Consider the following 16861-nt stretch of genomic DNA (forward strand, 5'->3'; position numbering starts at 1 on the left):
CTGTTCTTCATAAATAATCTAAACTCTTTGCTATCGAAAAAAACCCATAGAAGGGAGATAGAACATAAAAGAGAGAGGGAGAGAGAAACTTTGGAGAAAGATAGAATAGAGTAAAATTCAGCCATTGTCTTATAAATTGAGAATCGATAAAGGGTTTTTTTCTTTTTTTTTAAAACTTACATATATATAATTATAGTTTTCATCGAATTATAAATTAGAAAATCCTAGAAAAAAGAAATTTTACTATTTCAAAGAAAATAATGAACTAGGGACAACTAAACAACTGGGACCACACAATAACTTGATACTATATGGATAGCTTCAAATTGAATACAAGATTCTAATAACATAAATTTATACGTTGTTGTAAGGTGTTATATTTATTTAATACTTTAGTACCATATGGACAACTTAGATTGAACCTAAGATTCTAATAAACACAATATTATTAATGTTGTAAAGTGATCTAATGTACAGAATCCATATAGGATCATCAAGTGAATGAAGGGAAAAAAATAAGGAAAAAAAAATTCAATAATTACACATTTACAAGGACAAGGATAAGGCCAATTAGGGCCAGGGTAGATATAGGGTTAATTAGTATTAGGGACAAGGCCAATGAGAGCCAGGTCAAGGGATAAGGCCAACCCATCCTAACTTGCCCAATCAGAACAATTAGAGCAAGAATGGACTTGGCCTGATCCAGTATGGCATAAGGTCGAGGAAATATAATCCATAGGCGTTGGCGGGAATGGGCTTAAAATAAAATATATATGACTGAGTTAAGATTCCAAGTTCAGGCCCAGCCTGACCCTCTTGTAACCCTAATTCGATGCCGAGTTTGCAGTAGCCCACACTCCACAGTCCAGCCCCAGTCCGCCGATCCTGATGAGTTTATATGTCGAGTTTGCGTCAGTTGTCGATGGTGGACAGTAACCCGAGTCTATTATCGAGTGCACCCTAGAATTATTTTCGCGGCTTCTCGAAAATTGTCTACGATATTTCTTATTTTCCTTTACGAAGGAAGGATCAGCCTCTCAGCGTATTGAAGCTTTTTCGCTATTTAGCAGCATCGCAGCGATACAGAAAGAGATTCGTGACTTCTGGGTTCGTTGTTGTTCGCCCTAAACGAACCTACGTGCTTTAGTTGAAGAGATTCTGCAGCAAAAATGCTCCAAAGACAACCATATGGGATTCAATCGATGCTCAAAGAGGGACACAAGCATCTCTCAGGGCTCGACGAAGCAGTACTCAAGAACATTGATGCCTGCAAGCAACTCTCCAACATTACTCGAACTTCGCTTGGTCCCAATGGTAATGATTTATGACTTGTTGTTTGTTTGTTTGTTTTTAAACCTCTGGTTACTGTAGTTAAATTTTATAAACTCGTATATGATATGGGCTGGGTTTTATTTCACCTTCTGAAATTGTTGATCTATACATTGGTATTTTGGAAGGTCACGTTAGAGCTTCCTTTCATGGAAATGGTCACTGACTGTGTAACATGTTGTCTCATTTGTCTAACGACTAGGATACACAGGTTTGGCCTGCTGACGTTATGTGTTTAACTAGGGATTATTAGGGAATGTTGAGGTAGTAAGGGGTTTTAGAATGTTGCGAATTGTAGAAATCGAGTGTTGAACGTAGGAGATCTACAAACCCCATCCCCCACTCTTCTTTGTTTCTTCCACTTGAAATTGCATAAGACAGAGGAAGATAACAGTACGGCCTCACAAAGGAAAGCATTTGTCTGTGGGATTTGAGATATAGACTATAGTGACCTGACAACCCTTATTCATTCCCAGGTCATGGATCCCAATGAAAACAGGCATTTTTTACTCTCTGTTCGGTTTTGCCTTTTTTTTTTTTTAGGGCGGGGGGTTGTGGAGAGAAGGGGGTCTGAGGTTTACTATTCACAGAATTGAGCAAAAACAAGCACATGGAGAAGGTTTTACATGGTTCACCCCAAGGCTACGTCCATGACTGAGCAAATATAGTGTTTCATTATGAGGAAGAAGATGAACAGTATTACAACCTAGCTGTTTCTCTCTATCCCTCTCCATCTTGTTAAGAAACTTTAAATAGTTACAGGTGAAAAATCCTACTTCAAGGAGAAAATGATTTAATGCCCCTTGTACCCAAAAACACCCAAGAAAACAATGCAGGACCTCCAAATAGTTAGGGGCCCACCACCAGTCATTTTGAAGAACTCAAAGTTCTGAACAGAACTCACGGCAACCTGGTGATGGCAACATCTAAAAATGGCCATCTAGGTGCGTTTAGGCCCCGAAATGGGCCCTGGAACAATTCACGTGATGAAAATTAGTCTTCACCACAACAATAATTTATTTGGATCTATGCTTTCACTGTCTATGTTTGTGGGGTTCCTTGTTTGTGCCTGCTCATTCCTTGTTTCTTTGTATAGCTCTTTCTACCAATCTTTTTTCATCTCATGTTCTTTTAGGTATGAATAAGATGGTAATTAATCACTTGGATAAGCTCTTTGTCACAAATGACGCTGCAACCATTGTGAATGAGCTTGAGGTTCAGCATCCAGCGGCCAAGATTTTGGTTCTAGCTGGAAAGGCTCAGCAAGAGGAAATTGGGGACGGAGCTAATTTGACAGTATCTTTTGCTGGGGAGCTTCTTCAAAGTGCAGAAGAACTTATCAGGATGGGTCTGCATCCTAGTGAAATCATTAGTGGATACACAAAGTCTATCAACAAGGTGTGGTTTGCATTTTAAGACCAGTATTACAAGTATAATTCTAATCATTGAACAGGAAACTGGTTTAATGTGTGTATCTGAGTTTCCTATTTGAATATCAGACAGTTGGAATATTAGAGGAGTTGGTAGAGAAAGGTTCGGAAACAATGGATGTGCGGAATAAGGATCAAGTTGTTTCCCGGATGAAATCTGCTGTTGCTAGCAAGCAGTTTGGACTAGAAGATATTTTGTGCCCACTTGTTGCTGATGTAAGGATGAACTGACTTTGTATTTGTAGTTGTATTTGAGTGCTGTCAGGCTTTTCTATTTTGTCTGTCGTATTGATTACAATGTCAATGAGATGACTTCTTTGTTTTCAGGCATGTATCCAGGTTTGTCCCAAGAATCCTGCAAACTTTAACGTAGATAATGTACGTGTCGCGAAGCTTGTTGGAGGAGGTCTGCACAATTGTTCGGTGGTGCGGGGTATGGTCTTGAAAAATGATGCTGTTGGGACTATAAAGAGAGTGGAAAAAGCCAAGGTATGGTTAACTCTATTTCTTTTCCCTCTTCTAATTTGAGTTGTTTATTCAGTCCAAACCCTCCTCAACCACAAACCGAAAAATAAAAAAATAGAAAATAGAAAATAGAAGATAGAAAATGTTGCTTCTACTTCATGGTGCCTATAATTGTCTTGCGGTTAGATATACTTAGATTTTCAGGTGTTTCCATGGAGAATATAATTTTTATTTCAATAAAGGCAACACAGTCCATAAGTTTAATAAAACAAACTAAGTGATCTATTTATGACCAAGTTAATTTGGAAACAACCAGAAACTCTAATTAAAAATATATCAGAATATGCTCAAGGAAGATGAGGAAGGACATAAACCCTCTGGATTTGTGGACTGGACCATGTTCTCATGGGCAGCTGACTTTATTTTACAATGATACTGCTAAGCAACTAGGGCCTGTGAATTCCATCAATTTCTTTCCGATTTTGTACTTGTGAAATGCAAAAGTTGAATATATGGAATGTGATTCCACTGCATCCATAAATGAACAAAGCTGATGGAAGGTTAAACTGTTAAAGATTATGTACCCCAGCCCATTTAGCTGGGATGGTAGAATCTATCTGTATTACTTAATTGTACATATTTATCTGACTACTCAAAGATCATTTAGTGTGAAATTTTTTTGGTATGGTTTTCATCAATGTTTAGGTACACAACATACTGGGTAGTATTTTCTATGGTTTCATTCTTGAAGCAATTTAATTTAGGGTTGTAAAATACTTGTTCCGATGCTTACTGTGTTGTGGCTAATGTTATTTGTCCCTATGAATTCCTCTTTCTCTTTTGGTCTGTAATAGATTTTGATTGATATACAATTGTTAGGTCACATAAAGGATGACTATATCCAATGGGACAAGCATAGCTTCCCCCCCTCTCTGGTGGTTGGATCTTGTCTTATCTACTGAAAACTTACAATTTAAAAGGTGGGAGAGATAGAGAGAAAAGCACAGAAATTTCACACCGAAACGGAGGGGGAAAACTTTGAAACAGATATGTGGAAAATCAAATCCTGCAGAATGTATCAAAAAACACCTCTTTGCTGCCAATTGAAATGGGGGAAAATTGTTCACATATTCTAATACATTTATCTTTGTTATACCTCAGAACGGAATTCCAAATCATTTCTTGGTGAAGCTTTATATGGTCACTGAACTCGTAAGTGCAGATACGAGATCTGTTTAGGAAAACTATTGTCTATTAGCTCCAGAAAGTGAACTGCTGTTCCATAAAGAGCCCTTATCTTGCCCATTACATAAGGTCATCTGATGTAGTCTTAGGTTGAAAAGATTCAACCAAGGGCCGATAGCCGATATCCTTTGAGAACCAACAAGATTGGTTATGGGTAGGTTAGGGTTTTGATTGTGAAGAATGAGAGTAAAGGGTTTAGAATGTCTATCACTTGAAGTGATGATCTTTTTTGGTGGGATGAGATTGTTATTTGTTAGGGTCTTGATGCAGCATGTTGCCCATTGGATTTGTAGTTTGCAATTTCTATTCACTTCAAGTTTTTGTCATATTCCTCAGATTCAGGTAGACTGATATCCTGGTTTTGGTAGGTTAAGTGTGTTTCCTTTCAGCTTAGCCTGACAGCTCAGTAATCATCAGTAAAGAAAAGATAATTAATGATAGAATCCAATATAAACCCTCTAGGAATACTGACCTACATAGCTGATGTATATGTGAAAGAAGAGAGGGGGGGGGGAAGGTGTCGTTCAAACAGTAATATATCGTAAACTAATAAATTGTTTAAAGGAAATAATTATCAGCTTGCTTGACATTTGAATTGATAAATGCCATATGATCTTCTTTGCTGAAACTCTAGGATTATCTTAAAGAGTAAAAACTCTTCTTCTTTACTGCTTCAAAAGACTGCACAAGCTGCTGCATATATAGTTAAGTTCCATATGATGGAAACTTCCCAAACCAAAGGGTCACTTAATATGTAAAGAAAATTGAGTCAATATATGTCCAGGCCAGTGGATGTGAACCCTGAACATATTGAAAGATTATGTCCAGACACTAGTTACAAAGTCACATGATATGAAAGGATGGGATGTTGACTCCTCAATCCTCATCAACAAAGCAAATGGGGCAACCTGTTTTCTAATTTCCATGGCTTGTGCCTTGAGACATTAAATGCCAAAGCCTTTGTTAAGAGTTGCCACCCATATTTGTTGTTGGTCTCTTAGTGTTCCATTTTCTGTACTGTCTAACTTGGAAAAGTTCCTCTCCTATTCCTATTCAATTTATCCAATAAAGGTATTCTAATTTTCTGCATTTTAAGAGCAACATTCATTTGCATTAATCAAAAAAAAAAAAAAAAAAAAAAAAAAATTCAGGGCTTGCCTCCAAACCCTGCTATCTTCTGTTTTCATTGTGAATTGTATGCATAAACAAGCACTCTTTGTTTGCTTGATTACTCTTGAATCTATTATTCTTATTCTGTTTTTCTTCTTGATCTCTCGTTTGACAATAACCTACATTTGATGCTTCCTTTTATAGATTGCAGTTTTTGCTCAAGGTGTTGATACATCTGCAACTGATACAAAGGGCACAGTCCTAATTCATACTGCTGAGCAGGTTGGTATTGCTGAAAGTATCTTTGGTTTGTGTATCTTGGATGTGTTATTTATATGAGTGACTTCTTTTGCTGACTAACCTATTTGGTCAGAGTAAGCTGTGCTGATGTGGTTGATTTTTGCCTGTTTCACTTTATTTATGTGCCGTCACATGGGGAAAGTGCGGCCAATCATAAGATGGAGACTCTAGGGTTCCAATTACATGTAGCTATTACTGCTACTAAGAAATTTTGAACTAAAAGATTGGAAAGTCTCTTCCAAGGCTATATTGACATAGAGAGTGCTCAAGACACTCATTTAGCTCTAGTACGGTCTCAAATATATCTGATTTGAATGCAAGGATGCATGTATCCCACCCCATTTAGTTGGGACAAGGCTTGGTGGAGGTGTTGTTGCGAGAGAGTGCTAAAGACACATTTAATCTAAGCTAACAGAAAAATTGAAACCAGTTGTTATAAGGCAAGCGTTAAAATATTTTGGCATCATCTTTCTTCCAATATAAGCCAGCATCAGGTCCCACGCCACTTTTAACATGGGCAGTACCGCATGAGCTTTGTCTGGTCCTTTTCTTCTTCATGCTCTGATCTACATAACTGATGCAACCAAAACAAATTTTTTATTAGAACAACAAGGAAAACATTATTAAATATTAAGAATCAGGTAAGCACTTGTCACCAGGAATTATTTGTTTCCTGTGGTCATCCTGCAGCTGGAGAACTATGCAAAGACAGAGGAAGCAAAAGTTGAGGAACTTATAAAAGCAGTTGCAGACTCAGGTGCTAAAGTTATTGTCAGTGGAGGAGCAGTCGGAGATATGGCATTACATTTCTGTGAGCGATACAAGTAAACAACTTGTTACCTTTTGGAATTAATTGCTAGATCCTTGATATGATTTGCATTGAGTTTTATTTGCTTATTAAGCCCCACCATTTTTCCTTGCTCACTTGTTAGTTGTTAGCTTAGCTTATTAATTGAAATAAATAAAATGATCTTTGATGAAATGGGTCAAGCATCCTTGCAGCAGGAATTGAATTGTTGCAAGAGAGTGTGTGTATCAATAATATAGTCCTTGTCTTGTTTCTGTGATTAGGTTATATGCCATTTAGAAACTCTTGTGATTGGTGTGAGCAGGGATCAGTCACTATGCTGTCTAGCCATCAGTCTGTTCAGTTCATTGGATTTGTCCATTCATATTGGCCTGTATGTCTAACACTAATTGCTTTTAGAAACTACTATTAGATTATTGTGTTTTGGATTTATCCCAAGCTGAGGAGTAGAGAAGCCTGTGAGTAATAACCTCCTATTTTTGATTGGTTTGAGTGTTTGATTGAGATTGTCCAATGGTTAAGTGATGGCAAACTCGGGGTTTGGATTCCCTATTTGGGCCCCCACCAAGCTCTGGCTGATTCAAATGCAAGAAGTAATTGCAGCTTTGTAATACTGAAGGTTGAAATGAGACAGTGGCAATCTTTTAATAAAACTGTATCTTAATAGGATGTGATATAACGGGGGAATAGGATTTATTGTGTGGGGACAAACTTGTAACAATTTAAAATAAGAGTAACGCCTACTGCTCTTCAAACCACACTACAAGAGATCCCACAGTCTTGTGTTGTGTGGGCAATCAACAACTGAAACAGGTCTGGGCAGTGGCTTAGAAACCAGACCTGATTCTGCTATGAAACTTATAACAGAGGGCTTATATAGGTTGAAGATGATGGGGTTTAATCCCATCTGGTTGGGGTCCTGACATCTATGATGTCAACGTGAAATAAGATGATATGGAGGTGGAGATCACTGAGATATCTCTCAGACCCCAATCCAGCGACAATGAAAGAAGACGGGCATTTCTAAATATGGAAGAATGACAGAAAGGGAGTCGGTGTTGGGGGAGGATGAACAAGAAGGAAAAGGGGAAGGAAGTGGAGGAGAAAGGTGGATGATACCTGAAAAACCAACTTGACAGAAGCACTTACAGCGTATGCAACAAGTTCACAGTATCATTACATAAACTTGTCTTCCCAATTGTTGCCTAAAATAATGCAGATAGGTCACCTAAGGTCTAATGGGATTGTTTTATTAGAAACAAGCTTTAGATTGGGTTATATATGTGTTAGGCCTTTAATCTCGATGGTGTTTCATTGTAATAGCCACTTTAATGAGCCTAAAAATAGGTAAACATGATTAACTTCTATTTTGAAGTCATGTTTTTCTGTCAGTTTCTTTCTTGATTTTAGTTAGCTCAAGTTTGTTTATTTTCTCCCTGGCATATTTTAGCGCCCTTGAGTCATTTATTTTGTGATGACGCACGAGTAATGAGCTACTTTGAGCCTTCTCATTTCCATAATTTTAGTAACTGTAAGTTGGATGCGTTTTTTTTTTTTTTTTGGGGGGGGGGGTGATATCTCAGAATTTTACCGTTATTTTGTCCTCAGCTGAATCTGGCCTTGATTCCCACAAAAATAAGTTCACTGACTTGGTAAGATCTCAGTCCAACTTGGTTTCAGACAGTGCCTTACGTATCACATGCTTACCAAGGTTTCAGGTTTTGACCCTGGTCATGATGGAAGCTTCCCAGAATTTGAAGCCTGGGTTTTATGGTCAAAATTGAAGCTTAGGTAGGTTTGGGGTCCTGAAATGGTTTTTTGTTGTGCTGCTTAATTGAATACGCACACACACAGAGACACATGCACACATTCTTACGAAGGTTTCAGGTTTTGACGGTGGTCACAATCGTAGCTTCCTGTTCAACTAACATGGAATTTATGGCCAATATCAAAGCCTAGCTTTCAAGGCACTGAAATGGTTATTTTACTTTATTTTTTGGTTGTGTGCTCTGCCTTTTTTATTCCATTTTAACCTAGTTCATGGGTTAGCCTCATAAAAAACCAATCAAAATGGTTATATATGGTTTGCACTCAATTTTGTGGCTACTTACCAAATATTTTTTTGGTAGCTACTGGAATTATAAATATGCCATTATGATCACAACATATATTTGTTTATTGAAATTCAAATATACAATATCTATCATTCAATACTATGTGAAGTTTCTTGGCGAGTCTAATCCACAAGCTGTTTATGATTGGCCCATGGTTATAACTTATATTAATTTGGAGTCCCTCCGTCACATGTTAACTTCCACCTGCTAAATTTGTTGCAGAAAAATAATATTTTTATGTCATAAAATTTGATTAAAGCCTAACAACCTAAAAAATAATCCAACTTCATGAGGTTTTAGATTGCCCCATTCTAACACAATTAATTGAAACAAAAATATGTACTATTTTTCTAGAAATTGTGGGGAAAAACTATTACGAAAAGCTCTTGTCCCATAGATCCAAGGTGTAGAACAAATGAATGGAAGAATGAAAGAAGGGGGAAATAAAAATTTTGGGCAAAATTCCACGGAGCAGTGTTGAAGGTGATGACTATAGGTTTTGTTTGCATTGTTGTTGAACTGATATGCCTAGGACTGAAACTTCAATGATGCTTTCACAAAGCAATTTTTAACTTCAAATAAAGAGGAATGTTGAGGCCACTGCACTTCGATGCTTTCTGGAGCATGTGTAGCTGTAGAGGGGAAGGATAGAAAGAGAGAGATCCCTGCATCTTTAATGATTAATTTTCTTTCCAGAAATAGAATCATTTAATACCTGTTTTGTCTTTCAAACAACAGGCATTTCTCTCTCTCAAAGATGATTCTCTACCAGAAATAGGATCATCCAATGTCTGTTTTCTTCTTCATATACATAGGGTAATGTAGTGTTTGGGTTCAGGTGCATTTCTTTCGCTTAGTTTTGTTTCAGTTGGTAGTTGCATAATAGTTGTCAAGGTCTAGGAACATCATTATTTTGGAAACGACATTATTCAGAGGAAGGGGAAAAGAAACCCAGAAGTAAATAAGAGGACAATGACAAGTGAAAGAACAAGTTTGTTCAATTTCTTTTATGTATATTTTGGATTCTCAATGATCCCATGCTTCTCAAATGTATACCCATACCATTATGTCTTCACCTTGTCAACTATGTCTGCATATCTTTGGAACCTGGTTTTAGTTTAGAGCTGATGACTCATTGTTTTCTAACTCACTCTTTTCTTTGCCTGTTTTTTTCTTAATTAAATCCTTTTCATCTATAAAGAAAATCATTAGCAAGAAGAAAAATCTACTAAATTTTACAGTGTTGCTTGCAGACTCATGGTTTTAAAGATAAGTTCGAAGTTTGAACTACGACGTTTTTGCCGTACTACTGGCTCAGTTGCAATCGTAAGTCTTTATCATCCGTTGATTTTTAGCATGCAGTACTATGTCCTCTTAATATGCTTTTGCCTATTTTGTCTAACAGCTGAAGCTTAGCCAACCCAACCCTGATGATTTGGGATTTGCTGACTCTGTTTCAGTGGAAGAAATTGGTGGTGTTCGGGTATGCTGCTTAGACTTGCCATTTTGTCGACATCTTGGTTACCCTTTGAATTGTCATACTTCTCACAAACTGCTAATTTGCATGCTTGTGTTGATACTCAGGTCACTATTGTGAAAAATGAGGAAGGTGGAAATTCAGTAGCAACTGTAGTTTTACGAGGAAGTACTGACAGTATATTAGATGACCTTGAAAGGGCAGTTGATGATGGTGTTAATACTTATAAGGTATTCTTTGAACATTAATTTGATTGAAATATTTCTCAAGGTTGAGCTTGAAATACACCAATTATTATGGTCTGTAAATGTTTCAGTGAGTGCCTTACAGTTTATTTTTTATTTAGTTTTATCATATGAGATCTTCAGCTACTAATGTGATGATTTGAGAATACATTTCTCTGCTTCAGGCCATGTGCAGGGACAGCCGCATTGTTCCTGGGGCTGCAGCAACTGAAATAGAATTGGCAAGGAAACTTAAGGAGTTTTCATTTAAAGAAACAGGGTAACTCTCTCTCTCTCTCTCTGTTTCTCTTCTCTCTCACAGTTTTGAGTTCCTTTTTTTTTCCTCCTCTTTTCCCAACTATTGTACTGTTCGGTACATTTTTTATTTCTTACACGGGCTCAAAACGATGAAATGATCTCAATGGAATCCTAAGATAGTGTTCCTAGAGTACTAATGAACTTTGTGGTGATGCAGGAGGCCTTGGGGTCTCAAAGTTTTAGGTCTGTGAGAAAAGTGGCGAATATAAGGGAATCTTACAGGAAAAAGAGAAATTGGGGCAAAAGCATAGTTGTTTGGGAGACTGGGTTCCCTGAGGTGTAGGAGGGGTGCCTAGTTCTAGGCATCCAATATAAGTAGTATAGGACAATTTTGCATGGTTGGGGTTATGCAGGATAGAAGCCTTATCAATGCAATACGATATGGTTATGCTAATAATGACCTGGTATTAGAAAACCAACATGTAGTAAACAAAGCATATGATATAATTTAAGCATATTCTTAAAGAAACAAAATAATCATAAATCAATATAAACTCATCATGTGTCAAAAATTGAAAAGTATATTGTGCTATCACTAGGCTACAATGCAATGCCTGGGTATCCAAGGCATTACCTTTTTTGCATCATGCAAGGTATGCTTTCACATTGGACTGGGGAAGCTGCCTGTTGTGTTGAGGCAGTGCTCACTGCCTTGATCACTGTGTGCAAAAGAATGAAGATATGAGAAAATAGTAGAGTAGCAAGAAGAAAGACGCTGGAGCAAATGAACAGCAAATCAGTAGGAAATTTGTTCTAGTTAGAGAAGTGACCTATTTTTCTCTTTTAACTCTTCTATTAATGTCTATTCAATTCTATGTACAGCTTCATTTGAGGAGTTGCTATGATATTAAAATGGAAAATGATCTGATTAAGACAAATTCTCTCGAGTCTCTATTCTAGGGCTTTCCATGTCTTAAACTCTAGTACTCTACCGTATAGTGAAAAATGAGTTGTTATGAAACAGATCAAACTTACAGACAAACCAAAAATATGTATTGCCATTAACTTTATCCTGTTGGGTCCTTTTTTAAAAGGCCTGTTACATAATTGAATTAAAAAACCCATATGATATCTAGACCCATAGATTGAGAACTTACCGAGATCTCAGTAACTCATTTATATATTTTTTGGATTCCATTATGAGATGGCATGAGTTATCTGGTATTTCAGTGAGACCACAATATACCTTGGAATTAAGGTTAAATTGTACGCTTCCCACCCAAACTTTGCTTCTATCTCAAACATGGCTAACGGGCTTTGATTGAACTGCATCAATTTTCCTCTGCAGATTGGATCAGTATGCTATAGCAAAATTTGCAGAAAGTTTTGAAATGGTACCCAGAACCTTGGCTGAGAATGCTGGGCTCAATGCAATGGAGATAATTTCTACCCTATATGCTGAGCATGCAGCTGGAAACATGAAAGTGGGAATTGACTTGGAAGAAGGTGCCTGCAAGGATGTGACAGATACGAATATTTGGGACCTTTATGTTACCAAGTGAGCTGTTTTCCAAATTGTTAATTACTATTGTCAATGTTTTCTTCACATTGCTTTACTGCGATTTTATGCATATGAATATTTGGGACCTTTATGTTACCAAGTGAGCTGTTTTCCGACTTTTTAATAAGAACTGTAGATGTTTTCTTCACATTGCTTTACTACGATTTTATGCATATGCTTGTGACAATGGCTGTAATGGTTGTTGAGTTTAAAATGTTTTTAGTTTCTCCACAAGGGCTGGAATATCATTTCCCTTACTGAGTAGAGGGAAATGAGCATGGTGTATTGAAAAGTCTTAAATGTATAAAAATATCACTTCCCCTCATGTTCGAGAATGCAGTTCACAATGTGGTATGTTCTACAAAACTTAGGTTGACAGTAAATGTTGGGCTTCGTTTCAGGTTCTTTGCTCTCAAATATGCTGCCGATGCTGTTTGTACTGTTCTTCGGGTAGACCAGGTAAGTTCCTGTTTATTTTGAGTTCTTTCTCACCACCTTTTGCCATATAATGCAGCTATTGGTAGTTTCCCTCCTGTTAACCATTCTACCCTGCTATGTTTACAGATTATAATGTCAAAACCAGCAGGCGGACCAAAGAGAGACCCAGCTGCAGGGATGGATGAGGATTAGCTTCCCAAATTATAGTTCAGTTCAACGATTTTGGTAGTTATTTTGCATACAGGTTCTGTTCTGGGTGGTGATTTTTTTGAGTGCTAACTTGTGGTAGAAGGGAGTCTTTGGTTTCATGAACGTAAAAAGGATCAACACCTTAATGCGCATTGTTTTCATTATTTGTGTGTTGCAAACTCCCTGTATCACTTTCTTGTATTTAAATTGACCACTTTAGATCAAACTGTTTTTTGCTGGTGGGTCTTGTGGTTGCTAATTTCAAGGTATTGCTTTGTGCTTGTATCTACCTACAGCCCCCCGATTGTTATATTTTTGTCTTTTGGGGTATCGTCCTTGTATGTATTCATGATATTGAAGGCAAGCAGTAATGGGATTGCTCAATACTTCTAAGTGGCGAGCAATAATATGATTGCTCAATACTTCAAGAGAGCATTAGTTTGATGGAGGAAAAGGGGATTAGTTGAAGGTGTAAGAGAAGGAAAAATGGTGTACGTGGTTTTAAGGGAGATTTTTTTAAAAAAAGTATAGAGTGAAAAAATAATGGATGTTTATGGAGCGAGTTTCAAAGATCACCCAAACTCTATATATTAATTCGTCAGTTTCAAAAAGAAAATTCTATATATTTCCTGGGAAAAAAATTGTTGTACAGATATTTTTTTGTTCTTTTGTAATTGAAAACATTGAATATTTTTTCAGAAAGAAAGAAAAAGGAGGATTCCTACGCCTCATGTTCGGATTAGCTTCTCCTTTTTTTATTTTCTTAGGGGGATGAGCTTCCTTATCTGTTGTGCAAAGAAATGAGGTTTACTAGGACCGCCCAATTTCTCCCCTTCTTCTATAACTTGACATTTGGAAGAAAAAGAAAAAAATATATACAACTCAACAGAAGGAATTTGCAGTGTTTTGCGCGGGCATGCCATGGCTGACACTTCCTTCCTCCGTTCTCCTCATTGCGCTCTCCACACGTTTACTAATCCAACCAAGAATATGAACTACTTGCACTCTCGTCGTTGCAATTCAAACCATCTCAGAAACAAGAGGAGCATGTTGTCGCTAGCTGTAACTTCTACTTCACAAAGTTCAGACTCATCTGTTTCGACCGAAAGAAACTTACCTACACTCTTCAATGTGGACTACATGGAGAAGGAATTCAGCGGTCATGGAGTTAGCTTTACAGAACTTGGAGAAACCTGTGTTCTTAAGATGGAAGTTGAAAACGGAAGCAATGCCAGTCTAATGCTCCCAAGTGGCTTAATCACATCATACAAGCCTCACATGTGGCATGGCGGTACACTTGAGGTGCTCCATACCTCTGTTTCAAAGGGGGGAGATGGTAATGCTGTTGTTCAAGGAGGGGTGTCTGTGGGTTTGAATTGCAGGACTGATGGTGCTGTATCATCTTGGTCCCCTAGCACTTGGGTTCTAACTGATGTTAGAGGAAATCCTCGAGAGAGCATTCAGGTTTCTTTTCTACTTCTTGTCTCAATTTCTTACTAATTGGAGTGTTCTTTGAAACCTTATCTGGAACGCCCAAAATACAGGTTGAGCTGGGAACCTTTAGTGATTCAGTAGACATGGTTCAGTTCAAATACACAGTGACCCTCGAATCAGACACCCTGAGAACAGAGCTTCAAATCTCAAACTTGTCTCCTTTGCCTCTCCAATTTATGGGTTCCCTTATAAGCCATTTAACAGTGAGTACACCTGAAGCAACTTATGCTATAGGATTGGAAGGATCAAGTTACTTCAACAAGCCACCACTCGTGTCAGACTTCAGCATCATTCCTCCGGGTCTTGGACAAAGAAGCTTGCAGAATTCTAATGAACTGTGGGGTCAAACAGTTCTTAAGGACTTGATGTCAAACTGGGGAATAACAGGATCAGACAGCAAAGGCAGGGAAACAGGAGAAGAACAAGAAGAAAATGAAATAGAGAAAGAAGAGGATGATAACTATGCTCATCTGACTGAAGAGATAAGCAGGATCTATACCAGCGCTCCTCGGAGGTTCTCATTCATTGACAGGGTATGTGTTTTCATTTCCTATTGTGTTTATGGAGCAATGCATGAATATGGACTAGGGTGAAACTCTGGGCTGAACCAAATCCTAGGGAGGTCTAGTTTAGGCAAACAACACTGTAATACACTACTATTGCTCACTCATATTTCTGACAGCCCAAAGAAACCAAACAAAATGCCTGCAAGGCTTCCAATTAGATTCACTTTTGATCCCTTAGGTGGGCATGTATGATTAATTATTTATTTTTCTTGTTCACAGTATATGTATGTCCAACTGATTAGCAGATTAAGTTTTCTTTTGTTTTGTTTGATTAAACAGGGCAGAAGGAACTCAGTTAAAGTAGGGAGATATGGGTTTGATGAATTATATGTATTCAGTCCTGGGTCAAGCTATGAATGGTATGGCAATTATGCTTTTATCTGCACGGGTGCATCAGCTTTGCTGAAACCAATAATCTTGGCTCCCGGAGAAGCATGGACTGGATTTCAGTATCTACACAACCCAAATCTCTAAATCATCTTATATCAAATATAATGTTTTGAGTTGTGTTTCTTTTCCATTCTCGTATGTATGAATCTATAAATAATGACTTTGAAAGCTGGTGCTTTTATGATAGAAATAAAGAAAAACAAGGTCTGTATACCCTGAGCATTTTCTTATCTTGTCTAACGTGCATCTCTGTTCTAATACATAGAGATATGTTAAACAACATAACATCCTATACAGAAAAAGACATAGTTTCCAACTTCTTGAACCACCACTTAAATTATCACAAGATGCACTCAGTTCTTGGTTTTCCTGCAATCATGAAAGCTTTGTGAATCACTGTTTTCGTCAAATCAGAATCACCCCATGCACTCTGAAGCTCTTTAACAACATCTTCATTTAACAAGTCAACACCACGTTCTTTAGCTGCAGGGACTGCAGACCATGTGCTCAACCATTTGACAAACCCACCAGATGACAATTCTTGGGGTAAATCAAGCATCAATGGATTCCCTTCTGATCCAACACCAACACTCTCGAATGGAAATGGAAGTGTGAGATAAAATTCTGATAAGTAACGACTATTGTTTGGGTGGACGAAAGGAATTGTGCTCTCCCTGAAACGCCTCATAAATCTGTCAACAGCCGGATCTACAGTGCAGGTTTTGTAACCCCACACAGCGATTATACCTCCCGGTTTTTTCAAGACATGATTAACGATAGAATAGAAGGTTGGATGGTCAAACCAATGCACAGCTTCAGCAACAATGATCAGATCAACTGACCCTTCACCACCAACCAATGATGCTAATTCTTCCTTAGACATGGAGACTGGGGTATGAACATAACGAACCTTTGGGTGTGGTATTGCGTGCTTTAATTGGGCTTCACTCACATCAGTTGCAATCACTCGTTCAAAATGCTCAGCGATCTATATATGCAAATTAAGAAACAATAACAGAAGGTGATATGATTTAACATTTGCTAGGGTATATACACTTTGAAGCCAAAACAGAGAAAGATGAACTGACCCCAGTTGCTGCTTGCCCATTGCCAGTGCCGACATCCCAGGCCAAGGTTCGATTAGAGGTGAGAGCTGCGATCTTTGAGTACCATTCGCTTGGATATGTTGGCCTTACATCAGCATATGCCTCTGCTTGCCGATCAAACAACCCAGCCATCTGTTTTTCTTCTCAAAGAGAGGAATTGAAGAGAAGAGAACGAGGGGCAGAGAATCGAATTGACAATAATATAGGAGCAAGATCACTCAAACAAGAAGCAAACAGGATATAATCAAAGAAGCTCACTTGGCAAGGATCAGGCAACAGAGTAAACTGAAGTCTTATATTAATGGATTAGATGCGAAAAAGCAAATCTTGATTCATGTGTCATTTGTATTCTTGTGC

At 37.8% G+C, this 16861-nt stretch overlaps 3 protein-coding genes across 3 annotated transcripts; 2 read left to right on the forward strand and 1 right to left on the reverse strand.

Moving 5' to 3' along the window:
• The first annotated feature begins 926 nt into the window (after window positions 1–926).
• On the forward strand, window positions 927–13237 carry LOC149008889 (T-complex protein 1 subunit theta-like). The gene is made up of 13 exons (XM_089163835.1): window positions 927–1314; window positions 2465–2727; window positions 2829–2975; window positions 3087–3248; window positions 5784–5861; window positions 6570–6703; window positions 10055–10127; window positions 10207–10284; window positions 10386–10508; window positions 10688–10782; window positions 12109–12318; window positions 12723–12780; window positions 12886–13237. Exons 1-13 carry the CDS (start codon window positions 1170–1172, stop codon window positions 12949–12951), a joined length of 1632 nt encoding a protein of 543 aa, XP_089019961.1. The 5' UTR covers window positions 927–1169; the 3' UTR covers window positions 12952–13237.
• Window positions 13238–13733: 496 nt separating this feature from the next.
• Window positions 13734–15619, forward strand: LOC149008890 (protein NDH-DEPENDENT CYCLIC ELECTRON FLOW 5-like). Its single transcript, XM_089163836.1, has 3 exons — window positions 13734–14412; window positions 14493–14975; window positions 15288–15619. Exons 1-3 carry the CDS (start codon window positions 13870–13872, stop codon window positions 15480–15482), a joined length of 1221 nt encoding a protein of 406 aa, XP_089019962.1. The 5' UTR covers window positions 13734–13869; the 3' UTR covers window positions 15483–15619.
• Window positions 15620–15738: 119 nt separating this feature from the next.
• On the reverse strand, window positions 15739–16817 carry LOC149008891 (uncharacterized). The gene is made up of 2 exons (XM_089163837.1): window positions 16487–16817; window positions 15739–16386 (listed from the first exon to the last, which is right to left on the reverse strand). Exons 1-2 carry the CDS (start codon window positions 16634–16636, stop codon window positions 15739–15741), a joined length of 798 nt encoding a protein of 265 aa, XP_089019963.1. The 5' UTR covers window positions 16637–16817.
• Between the last annotated feature and the right edge of the window lie 44 nt (window positions 16818–16861).

The sequence above is a fragment of the Hakea prostrata genome, chromosome 7, assembly GCF_041222555.1.
Source record: "Hakea prostrata isolate BN-2017 chromosome 7, UWA_Hpros_2, whole genome shotgun sequence".
Taxonomy (NCBI): Eukaryota; Viridiplantae; Streptophyta; class Magnoliopsida; order Proteales; family Proteaceae; genus Hakea; species Hakea prostrata.

What these genes read in the sequence shown, in the direction of transcription:
- LOC149008889 (XM_089163835.1), top strand. Translation starts at nt 1,170, where the DNA reads ATGCTCCAAAGACAACCATATGGGATTCAATCGATGCTCAAAGAGGGA. An exon ending in AACTTCGCTTGGTCCCAATG is followed by an intron (nt 1,315 to 2,464) that starts GTAATGATTTAT and finishes ATGTTCTTTTAG; the next exon opens with GTATGAATAAGATGGTAATT. An exon ending in CATTTCTGTGAGCGATACAA is followed by an intron (nt 6,704 to 10,054) that starts GTAAACAACTTG and finishes TGTTGCTTGCAG; the next exon opens with ACTCATGGTTTTAAAGATAA.
- LOC149008890 (XM_089163836.1), top strand. Translation starts at nt 13,870, where the DNA reads ATGGCTGACACTTCCTTCCTCCGTTCTCCTCATTGCGCTCTCCACACG. An exon ending in ATCCTCGAGAGAGCATTCAG is followed by an intron (nt 14,413 to 14,492) that starts GTTTCTTTTCTA and finishes CCCAAAATACAG; the next exon opens with GTTGAGCTGGGAACCTTTAG. An exon ending in GGTTCTCATTCATTGACAGG is followed by an intron (nt 14,976 to 15,287) that starts GTATGTGTTTTC and finishes TTGATTAAACAG; the next exon opens with GGCAGAAGGAACTCAGTTAA.
- LOC149008891 (XM_089163837.1), bottom strand. Translation starts at nt 16,636, where the DNA reads ATGGCTGGGTTGTTTGATCGGCAAGCAGAGGCATATGCTGATGTAAGG. An exon ending in ATGGGCAAGCAGCAACTGGG is followed by an intron (nt 16,387 to 16,486) that starts GTCAGTTCATCT and finishes TTGCATATATAG; the next exon opens with ATCGCTGAGCATTTTGAACG.